Source organism: Helianthus annuus, chromosome 14 (genome assembly GCF_002127325.2).
Source record: "Helianthus annuus cultivar XRQ/B chromosome 14, HanXRQr2.0-SUNRISE, whole genome shotgun sequence".
Taxonomy (NCBI): domain Eukaryota; kingdom Viridiplantae; phylum Streptophyta; class Magnoliopsida; order Asterales; family Asteraceae; genus Helianthus; species Helianthus annuus.
In genome coordinates, this window is record NC_035446.2 from 150,100,152 (window position 1) to 150,112,586 (window position 12,435).

The 12,435-nt window shown below is 38.4% G+C and overlaps 1 protein-coding gene across 1 annotated transcript; it reads right to left on the reverse strand.

Moving 5' to 3' along the window:
* Positions 1-6,483: 6,483 nt before the first annotated feature.
* LOC110901434 lies at positions 6,484-7,571 on the reverse strand. Its single transcript, XM_022148263.1, has 3 exons — positions 7,288-7,571; positions 7,117-7,201; positions 6,484-6,954 (listed from the first exon to the last, which is right to left on the reverse strand). Exons 1-3 carry the CDS (start codon positions 7,569-7,571, stop codon positions 6,484-6,486), a joined length of 840 nt encoding a protein of 279 aa, XP_022003955.1.
* Between the last annotated feature and the right edge of the window lie 4,864 nt (positions 7,572-12,435).

Genomic DNA, 12,435 nt, shown 5'->3' on the forward strand with positions numbered 1-12,435 from the left:
GAAATTCCTTATCCATCAAGCCTTGCGAAACACAAGATTGTTGAGCCTGAGAAATACGGGCTTGGATATCGGATTGAGCTTGAATAACAGATTGGACACGAACACAATGAAGCTTAGTACGTTCCTTGCGACTCAATGCATCGGCTACGACATTCGCCTTTCCAGGATGGTAGCGAATTTCGCAGTCATAGTCGTTTAGAAGTTCAACCCAAAGTCGTTGCCTCATGTTGAGCTCTTTCTGATTGAAGATATGCTGAAGACTTTTGTGGTCAATGAAAACCACACATTTCGTACCGTACAAATAGTCTCTCCAAATCTTAAGAGCGAAGACAACTGCACCCAACTCAAACTCATGAGTGGTGTAGTTCTTCTCATGTACTTTCAACTGCCTTGATGCGTATGCTATGACTTTGTTTCTTTGCATCAGGACGCAGCCAAGACCCAATTTAGATGCATCGCAATAAACGACGAAATCATCATTGCCCTCAGGCAACGTTAGGACAGGCGCGTCGCAAAGCTTTTGTTTCAAAGTCAGGAACGCTTCCTCTTGCTTGAATCCCCAATCAAAGGGTTTGTTCTTCTGAGTTAGAGCAGTTAGAGGAACTGCAATCTTCGAGAAATTTTCTATGAAGCGGCGGTAATAACCCGCAAGACCAAGAAAAGAACGAACTTCAGCAGGAGTAGTAGGTGTATCCCAATCCTTAATCGCACTGATCTTGGAGGGATCCACATGAATACCTTGTTCGTTGACAATATGTCCTAAAAATTGGACTTCTTTAAGCCAGAATTCACACTTGGAGAATTTGGCGAAAAGTTGTTCTTTCTTTAGGAGTTCCAAAGTAAGACGAAGATGTTGCTCATGATCAGCTCGCGTCTTAGAATAAATCAAGATGTCATCAATGAAAACGATGATGAACTTATCCAAATAAGGCTTGCAGACCCTATTCATCAAGTCCATGAAAACAGCAGGAGCATTAGTCAAACCGAATGGCATGACTGTGAACTCATAATGCCCATAACGAGTACGGAACGCTGTCTTGGGAATATCTTCTTCATGCACACGGAGTTGATGATATCCAGATCGCAGATCAATCTTTGAAAAATAAGAAGCGCCTTGCAATTGATCAAAGAGATCATCAATGCGAGGTAGGGGATATCGATTCTTGATGGTAAGCTTGTTAAGCTCACGATAATCGATACACATCCTAAAAGATCCATCCTTCTTCTTGACAAAAAGAACGGGAGCACCCCAAGGTGAAAAGCTAGGACGGATAAAACCTTTGTCAGAGAGTTCTTGTAGCTGCTTAGACAACTCTTGCATCTCAGACGGTGCAAGACGATATGGAGCTCTGGCAATGGGATTTGCACCAGGTACGAGATCAATACGGAACTCGACTTGGCGTGCTGGGGGTAGACCAGGTAATTCTTCAGGGAAAACCTCTGAATAATCCCGAACGACAGGAATATCTTGAATAGACTTACCTTTGCCCTTATCTGCTACAACATGTGCCAAAAAGGCCACATAGTTCTTTCGCAGATACTTCCGAGCCTTAAAACAAGACATGAGTTTGAGACCACCAGCAGGTTTCTCACCACGAACCTATAGGATCTCACCTGACGAAAGCGGCATGCGAATGATCTTCTCAAAACAAACTATCTCTGCGTGATGCTTGGCTAACCAATCCATACCCACAATAACGTCGAAGCTTCCAAGTTGCATAGGCGTGAGGTCAATTGGAAAAAGATGGTTGTTAAGGTTCAACTGGCAGTTGCGGAGAACAGAATCAAGAACAATGGGTTCACCGCTCGCCACTTCTACTGTCAATGGTTTACCTAGTTTCGTTCTAGACACTCGAAGCAATGGTTCAAACGATAACGACACAAAACTCTTATCGGCACCCGAATCAAAAAGAACAGATGCTGGCTGATTATTAATAAAGAACGTACCGTTCACCACATTATCATCTGCATGTGCCTCTTGTGCGTTCATGTTGAAGACTCGACCTCGAGCCTGGGCCTGATTCTGGTTTGCATTCTGGTTGGCTAGCCTCGGGCACAAGTTTCTGTAGTGGGTCAGATCCCCACAATTGTAGCACGAACCAGGAGGAAAATGAGGTCGTGCAGCTTGACCTTGTTGCTGAGCAAGAGGCTGAGCTTGGTTCTGGTTAGCAGGAATGCGGCAGGTGGCAGCAAGATGACCATTTCTTCCACAGTTGGTGCATTGATGACACTGAACCTGTGGTGGGTGATGGCTATTACACCTGTTGCACAAAGGTACATTGCCAAGATAAGGCTTCTTGGCTGGAGGCTGTGCAGGTTGGTCGAGAGCTGCCTGGTTAGCTTGGGCAGTGACAGCATAGTTTTGGGAAGCCTTACGCTTCCTTGCTCTTTTCGATGAACCAGAATCCTTTCCATTTTTGTTTTGACCTTTCTTGCTATCTTCCTTGTCAGACGACTGTTTCTTGCCCTTGTCACCCTTCCTGTGTAATTTATTGTTCCGAATCTGCGACTCAATCAATGTTGCTGATAACTCGATCGCCTGACGGAGTGTGGTAGGGTTACTACCAGTAATGATGTCTTGTACCGAGTCAGGCAGGCCGTCGATGTACCTTTCGATAGCCTTGTCGAGTGGGGCAACCATAGTCGGGCAAAGCAGACTCAACTCCTCAAACCTATCAGTATATGCCCTGTGCTCGCCACTATCTTGTTTCAAGTCATCAAACTCTTTCTCCAACGCTCGTTGCTCATGACGAGGACAAAACTCCCTCATCATAAGAGCTCTGAGTTCAGCCCATGTCTGTGCTAGAGCAACTTCTGCACCACAGTCTCTCATTACCCTATTCCACCATGTAAGAGCCCTCTTCTGAAACACGCTCGAAGAAAACTCGACCTTGCGATTATCCGGACACTGAACGTGGCGAAAAGTATTCTTAATGCTCTCGAACCATTGAAGAAGCCCTGTTGCTCCCTCAGAACCACTAAACTTGAGTGGTTTAGCCGAGTTAAAATTCTTGAAATTGCATGGAGCATTGTTGTTGTTGTTAGCTTGGTTCCATTGAGCAAAGAGATTTGGGAATTGAGCAGCCATCTGCTGTGCAATAATTTCTGCCAGCTCGGCAGTAGCTATCTGGTTTTCGCTTCGAGGAGGCATTCTAGAAGAGGAAAAACATGAAAGTAAACGAGTGAGATGATTGGATGAAGAGAATGAGATGAAACAAAATCAACAAAAGCAAAGATGGTGGTTACGCATCGCAAAGCAAACAAGCGACACGCAAAGTCTGGTCAAAGTAAATGGGTCATAAATAATGTATCGCGAAGACATGTTCTCCTATAAGTGAACACTCACCCCAAGAGTTCCCAGGTAAGAGTGACTGGTCCGATTATGTGGATTTGTACGAACACTCTAGCCTTAGACAGAAAACCCGGGGTACAGGCATTCACTCTTCCAGTTCGCACGTGTTCACACTATTAAAACCCGAAAACCTTGACGAGATTTTTGAAAATCCAAAGGGGTTCAAAACCTTATAACAGAGAGTTCAAAACCTAGTAATCAATCATCCTTGAACAGACGATTAATTTTCAAAGCGGATTCGGAATCGAAGTTCCCGTTGTGATTATCACCTAAAGATAGGTGATGTGCATGTTTTAAAATCTAAACACAAGATAACTTGTGTTAGGGTCCTAGAAAGTTATAGTCTAGGTCAAAGCATTACTAATAACCTAATTCCCTATAACCATTGGCTCTGATACCAACTCTTCTGTCACACCGCGGCCGCGTATAACATGCAACCGCGGCGGAAACGCCAGGGAGTGTTGGGACAGAATTAATTGTTTCACAACTATGGCATACAAAGTTATATTTTATTTATTAAACACGAGTGTTACATCGTTTCAAAACAGGAAATAAAGTGTTTATAACATAATTAAACTAGTCTATCTTTGTCTTATGTCTCTAAGGCACAGGTCCACCCTAGTATCACATTCATCATCCTAAGCGACAGCTCCTGAAAACACATACGAAAGTAGGTACGTCAGCATAAAAATGCCTGTGAGATACATAGGTTTTGTGAAAATGGGATTCATGACTTGAGTTTAAAGAAAACGTTTAATAACAGTCAGTCATGAACCTTGTAAATTGTTTTGTCTTGTAAATCATTTAAAAAACGATAAAACCAGATGATATGTATAAATAAATGTAAGGTTAAACGAATTACCAAGTAAAATGAGTTGTATAAGATAAGTTGTTGGTAAAAATAATGTCTTGTGAAGAATATGTTATTTGTGTAAAACGTAATATGTCTAACATGTAATGATTTAGATAACGCTACGATATGTAATATTATACAAACACTTATATATAGGAAGTACCAGCGGCGTATCCACCATGTTTGTATCGTATTACACCCGTTTCGTTACTTAAATCATTTACCCAAACCAACCACCATGTAAATTGTTCATGTATAAGTTAATTGTCAAGTGTTATTGTGTAAACCATATCGAAATGTCTATGTTCAATGTAACCCACCAAATGTGTATATAAATGTCAAAATGTTTATGTTTAATGTAGATCATGTAATGTGTACCCAAAATATATCATGTATGGTAAGTGAAATATACCAACTAAACCATATGTAAAATGCACAAAAACAAGGTATTGAAGTAAAACATGGTTTAAATCAAAGTTATGTTTTGTGGAACAAATGCATGCTATACTGATACAAACATTTATGCGGTATTGTGAAAATGCATACATCCAAGCCTTGAGACTGTGACGATAAACCCTTAAACAAATTAAAGGTTTATCTAAGTTATGTGCATCGAATTCGGTCATTCCTTTCATCCAAACCAACCTAGGATGTCCGGAACGGGAGTTGTCAATTCCTATGGTACCAATACCTACTAACAGGCGGCATGATCGGTGTTAATGAATGTACATTGTATAATTTAAACAAACCAAATGTCATACCAAAATGTAGGCATGGGATGAATAATTGTACTAAGTACACACACAACGGGCATACATAGCATAAAATGTAGTGTAAAATGATGTACTAAGTACGCACACAATGGGCATACATAGCATAAAAGTCATGCAAATCAATGTGCTAGCATGCTCAGATGTAAGGATGCTTATATAAATTTTTCTCATGCCAAACACTAAGGCATAATATAAGGATGCTTATATAAATTTTTGGATGTCCAGATGTATTCAGAACGTAAGTTATGCGCGAAAGTGCAAACTTGTGCACTTTTTGACACTTTTAGTCCCTGAATGATCCAAAAGTTTATTTTAGCACACCGAACACCTCAAAGCCTATTTCTAAGCTTTGTAAAGGATATTTATGGTATGTTTAACTTATGGACATGTTCCGGAATGTCTGTTTTAGTACGAATCGTCATACTTTCGCAGTTTGTCAGGTTTAGTCCCTGTAAGCGAATTAACCTTGTTTTTGCCATACCAAAGCCTTCAAAACTTATTTCTAAGTTATGTAAAGGTTATTTAAGGTATGTTGAGTATATGTTGATGTTCCGGAGTATTTGTCGCATTAAACTGAGTACGTTTACGCACCAGTTTGCGTATAATTCTCCAGAAAGCGATGTAGAGTTTAAAATCGAACAAAAGTCAAAACATGAAAAATGTAAAACACAACCAAACAAACATTGGGATCAAATAACATTGTTTTATTAATAATTGAACTGTTCATAATGATTTCGAGCACAAATGTTACATATGGAATGAGTTGAGGGCCTGATGGGTTCCAGATTCCTTCAAGATCGTTTAGTAATCGAAAAGGATGTTATAATTAAGTTGTAAAATGTTTAGATTTTTTTTATCAATCTTGATTCGATCTCATATGTGTGATGCTCCAACAGCAGCTTGCCTAAGCAAACTAGTTGGAAACCATCCTTGAGATAGGTCGGATCAAGAAGGTTTGTGAAAAGTTGAAGAACTCATGATAAAAATGCAAGGAAATGTAATGAAAGGTAATTGAAAATGAAAGAAAACCCTTACAACAAGTTCTGATCGCCAAACGAAAGCTTGAGAGTGTTTGCAAGAAAGTGGGCGGGTGAAATATTTGAGTAGTGTGCCTATTTATAGGCTTCGGGGAAGATTAGGGTTTCCAAGATTTAGGACAGATGGACTTAGCGCGTATCAACAGGTTCGTGCGAATCTACTCGATCCGTGCGAACCGAATCGATTTCAATGTTTTTCGTTTCAAGTTTGATTATTTTATATGTTTTAATCGATTTTTCGAGTATCAAGCATCAACGTGTATCGTGAAATCAAGGATCATATATAATATAGCATTCAAAATGTGAAATATGAGTACGAGTTTGAAAATAATTTTAACATGAATAACATGAATATGATTAAAAGTCTTGCGTTTTCATTATGATCTATTGTCTCGGATTACAAACTGAAACGAAATACAGTACAACAAGTATACAAGTGTCTAAAAATAGAAAGTACAACAATACATGCTAAATCGGGAAAGTACAAATATGCGAAGCGTTACAATTACAGTATAGATACTCAATCTTGGAACGACAAATCCTTAAACCTTTGCCTTCTAAGGTTGCGCGCCACTCCTCTAACCTTTCATTTAAGCTTTGTTTACTATCTCCAACTAAAACAATATCATCCGCAAAAAGCAAACACCGTGGAACTGGCTCTTGAATCGACGGCTTTGATAACTCATCCAGGACAACTGCAAACAGAAACGGACTCAACGCAGACCCTTGATGGAGTCCTACCTCCACGGGGAAAAAATCTGTATCCCCAACAAGTGCCCGCACACTAGTTTCAGTCCTAACATATATATCCTTAATTATATCTATATACTTTTTAGGAACCCCTCTACACTCCAAACTATCCCAAATCACCCTACGTGGTACAATGTCATAAGCCTTTTCAAGGTCAATAAACACCATATGTAGATCCCATTTTTCTCTCTATGTTTTTCCATCGATCACATTAAAATGCATATCGCTTCTGTAGTTGACTGCCTCCTCTTCACATGGCCAAACTATTTCACTCTCCCCTCTTGTATCTTATCTTATATACGAGTCACTCCTAACATTTCCCTGATAACCTCATTTCTTATATGATCTAACCTTGTATGCCCACACATCCATCTTAACATCCTCATCTTTGCTACCTCCATCTTGTGTGCCTATGTCATATTGATGGTCCAGCAGTCTGTTCCATACAGCATAACAGGTTTGACTGCAACGCTATAAAATTTCCCCTTTAATTTAGTCGGAAACCTCTTGTCGCACAATAACCTAGTGGTTGCTCTCCACCTACACCATCTAGCCTGGATGCAATGAACAACATCACTATCTATCTCCCCATCCATTTGTACAAACGATCCTAAATATTTGGACTTAGTTGTCTGCGGAACCTTATGACCGTCAACGGAAACATGAGTATCGTCGTCGTCATTTACCTCACTAAACTCACAATAAAGATACTCAGTCTTAGAGAGACTAATCCTTAAACCGCTGCCCTCTAAAGTTGCTCGCCACTCCTCTAATTTGTCATTCAAGCCTTGTTTAGTCTCTGCCATTAACACAATATCATTTGCGAAAAGCATACACCAAGGAACTATCTCTTGAATCGATCTAGTCAGCTCATCCAACACTACTGTGAAAAGAAACGGACTTAGCGCATATCCTTACTATATCATAGGCATGAACTTACGACTCTCTAATTTGATGGATAATTTTAAAATAATGCCAATTACTAGTATACGAGCATGAGGTCACGATGTGACGTCCTAGAGGAAGATTAATTATCGAAAGCCTATAAGGGGCAAAGGAGTAATTTTACATGGTTGTATTTAATGGAAATGGCAAACCTTAGCCATTCTTTATTGGTAAACTTTCCTTTTTGTGTCTAGAGAAAGAGAGAATAGTTCTAGAGAAGGAAAGGGAGATTTTGGAGCCGTTTTAACTCGGGTTTGAAGAGAAACATTTGGAGGTCATTCTTGAGCTAGTCCCAATGAAAATAAAGGAGTTTGGATCTATTTTCAACTCGGGTTCAAGTGGATTTTGAGGGTTACACAAACAAGGTAAGAAACTCGTTAAAGTCCATGATTTTGCTAACGGTTTTGCATGGGGACTTCATATACGTTTATTACGAGCCATGGGGATTCATAAAGTTCGAAACTTGAGGCGTTTACAAGTTTCCAACATCACAACTACCTCTATAACCTGATTCTAGGGTTTTGGTAGCTTATGAGTACTCTCACAAGGGAGCATACTAGAATACTCGCGGTAGTGAGCATACGGGAATACTTGCGATAATGAGCATACTAGAGTACCCATAATAGTTAAATTACCTTTTTTAACGTTGAACATTGCCTAGGTTTGACCTATCTGTGTGGGTGTTTAGGAAGAGTTATCTCAGCAAGTTCATAGTCCACATAACCTCATCTTCATGTGAGTTCTATGTGCGATTTTTTAAAGTTTTAGGGCTAACATAAATGGGTAATGATAATTTCTATACTTATGTGAAAGAAGTTTTACAAATGTATGCACTTGTTCTAAGTTAATATATTATGTATGATGTTTTTATTGTATGAGGACCTATTTTATGTGAAGTTATTTGATGTTATGATTTTTACGGGTTATGCATGATAGGGTTAACTTATTGATGTCTTTTTACGGCGAGAAGTACGCCTATAGTTCGACTATTTGAGGAAGTCGTCTTTATGGGGAAAGATGATGAAGTCCTCTATATGAGGCACATAGATTCCTTGATCAAGACAATTTTGGAAGAAGACCCGCATAGTACCACAACAAGTCATTATACCTTTAGACGCAACAACTTCAAAACATTAGTGTTATCATTAGCTCTAGAACATCCATGCCACCATGAACTCGCACAGACAAGGCACATCTCAATCCTAGCATTTGGTAAATATCATAGGGAAATATCGAAGATACACTACCAATGGTTAGTTCCTTGTATCATAGTATGCTCAACAATGGAGTGCGTAATGTGGGATAAAATCAACAACCGTACTAATTGGTGTACGATACAACATGATTTTTGGATCACGTGCCAATTAAGTTTTAGTATTTACTTTCAAAGTATAGTTTGATCTCACAAAAACCCCCAAGTTACTTGATGTGCATAAAATACAACATGTAATTATATCAAATACGGCGTAAAATCAACCCTTTTTCGGTACTAATGTTGGAAAAAAGCTTGTTTCTTTGTTCTTTTTAAATTACAGGGTCAAAAGAGCTTAAATGTGCAAAAGGAGCAAGATAACAGCAAAAACCAACATAAATACAAAGAAGGAGGATTGACGCAACTCGCCAAGCCCAATCCACATCCAAACCAAGAAAATGGTAAGATCAGAAGAGCTGGCATGGAGCCGTGTCCACCAGACACGGGCTGTGCCCAAGACTGGAATCTCTGCAGAAGAAAAGACAACATCAAAGGACAAAACAGACAACCAACACGGGGTCGTGCTAAAGCAACACGGGGCATGGTCAACTCCAAGATTTGCATAATCTGCGATAGTAGAGCAAGTAAATTGGCCACGGGTCGTGCCGTTGACACACGGGGTCGTGTTAGTACAAGACTTTACACTGCAGTTAATGAGGAAAGGGGAGAGAAATGGCCACGGGGCCGTGCAAGGTGGGCACGGGCCGTGGTGAACGTCTATCTTCAGCCTATAAATAGGGGTGCTTGTTTCCATTCCAATCCACCCTTGGCAAACCACTCTCTCTCACTTACCACCATTCCACCACCACTACAACACCAACATCCACCACCATCATCAATCTTCCATCATTTAGAGTGTGTAGTAGTCTCGGGATCCAAGATCGATCATAAGAGTCGTTGTCAAACAAAGGCCATGTTTGGCTAAACTCTTACATCAATTGGTGAAGACAAATATTTTATGTATTGCTTTTTATTTCCAATCTTTGGCTCCATTTTAATTGGTTATGTATTAATGACTTTAATAACTATTTTTTTATATTGAAGGCGAATTTATCTAATCATTCTTCATATGTCGTTGATTCACATATTCGTGTCTTTACGGTCAATATAAAGCACGTTAATTGCCTGGAAGGGGTTAGAAGGGTGGTTGGGTAAATTCTATGTCTCGTTTAGTGTATAGATCCTACGAGAACCTGGTTCAAGCTTAGTACTACTTCACGAGCGGACGGTCTTAACCCTCACGGGAGAAGTAAGAACCGCTTAGATCCCTTATTTATAAACTACTATTAAAACTTTAAACCAACCCTGCGAGGACTGTATCCATGCTGACTCAGACCAAAGGGTTAAGGGTAACGCTGCCTGGAAAGGGGCCTACCACTTTTCGTATTAATAACTTACTTAATTATCTTTCAATAACCGGACCTTGCGGGAGTGTATCCTTGCTGACTCAGACCAATAGGTTGAGGGTAACGTCGCCTGGAAGGGGGCCTACTACTATAACTTAAAGATAATCTCTTAAAATGTCCAAAGTGCGGAAATCATCAAAAAGATACATAAAAGAGGAGTTGGAACCAAGTGATTCCTTCTTGTCTATTTGTTTTTCATTATATTTTATTTTTGCTTTTCGGTTTATCTTTTTATAACTTTCAAAATCTTCCAATCAAAATTTGGTTCGATTAAACGTTAACGATAAGCCGGTATTAAAAACTCTTGTGTCCTTGGACGACTTCGGTATCTTGCCATCACTATACTACGTTCGCGATGGGTGCACTTGCCCTAACGTGTGTGTAGAGTGATAGTAGAATATCGTATTTTATAAATTTAAAACTTGAATCGGCGAGTAAAAAGAGCTAAAATATACATTAAAAATATATACACACCCGCACACGTCATTACTGTAAAGAGACTAACAACTGTAACATATGCTTCCCTTAATGTGAAGGAGGGCACCTTTAAGGGTTTTAATAAACCAAAATGCAACTAAAACAACCAACCAGTCATTAAGTGACATCTGATTTCAACCAAAATTATCAAAACCCATCCAAAATCAAATGCGGTGGTGTGTTATACCATTAAGATGAACCCGATTCTAATTTTCAACCTTTTCCTGTTTTTTTTCATTGTCAAGCTCGGCTTCACTATCCCAAAATCCCATCCTAAACCATTTAGGTTATGTTCCATTTGGTACCAAATTAACCAAATTCCCTAAGTTTTTTTTTAACAACAAATAATTATTTCAATATATTTAACAATTAACTAATAAAGGTAATCATAACACACATGTATGTATATATATTAGAAACAAATAACCATTTACTTTATATGTGGTCCAACTTTATATATGGTCCAAGCTAATTAATAAACTGAAAATTCAAACATTTTCAATTAAAATAGTCTACTTGAAGTAAAACTTTGATGAAAATATGTTCTACCTAACTATTTATATAGTAGAGGGTTTCTAGACATTAGCATTTAACACAATTATTTTAAAGTAAAGGGTTTCTAGACATTAATTAACATTAACACAATTATTTAAAAGAAGTGAATAGTAATGTGTCACACATGAATAAAGATATTTTAACTTAACAAGGTGAGAAGTAAACCCTTTTTAACGGTAAATTTTATTTTTACTACTTGTAGGACTTAAATCCATAATCTCTTCAACCCAATGACCTCGTGCACCATCTTGTTTTCATTATTTCTAATAAAGTTTATTGATAGTGAAAAGTAGTTTTAAACATTAGGTTTCGTAAAACCTCATATTTAACAAACCGATAAATTCAAACAAGACAACAAATGTAATATCATATTACTAATGTTACTAAGATGGTCTATTCCGTACATATAAACTCTAATATTCTCTCTCGTTCAATGCTCTATAATCATAAAACTAGTAGTAAAACTCGTGTACAAATACGGGTGGTTTTTAGAAAACCATGCATAATACATTTCAATAGAAAGTATAGATAGGTATATAGATATTGTACCAAAACTTGTTATTTATTATAGATAATAGACAACTATAAACATAGGTCATCGGTTATTATATCAGTTACATACGACTATATCCATTCTCCTATCCAAAAAAACGAGTACCCACCCATTGACAATGTAAACTGTTTATAGACATAACTACATATAAAGCATGTCTACGAAGCTAAATTAGTACCACCGAGGAACCAAATGTACAACCACAAACAACGATCACATCAAACATTGTTTATAAACCTCCAATCAACACAACACTCATGAAGAGGGCTTAATCTTTGTCACGAAATGCACAATTTTTGTTAGCTTCAGCAACTGAGCAGACTTGTGAAATTCAAACGAAAGTTCATTACCAAAAACAATATTTTGGTTCTTCAGATAACCAGGCCATCCAACAATAACGTAGCTGAATCCAGTATTGGTTTTTTGAGACCTTATAAATAGTTCCTGAACTTCACGTTTTAGATTTTGGATCTTAACAGGCT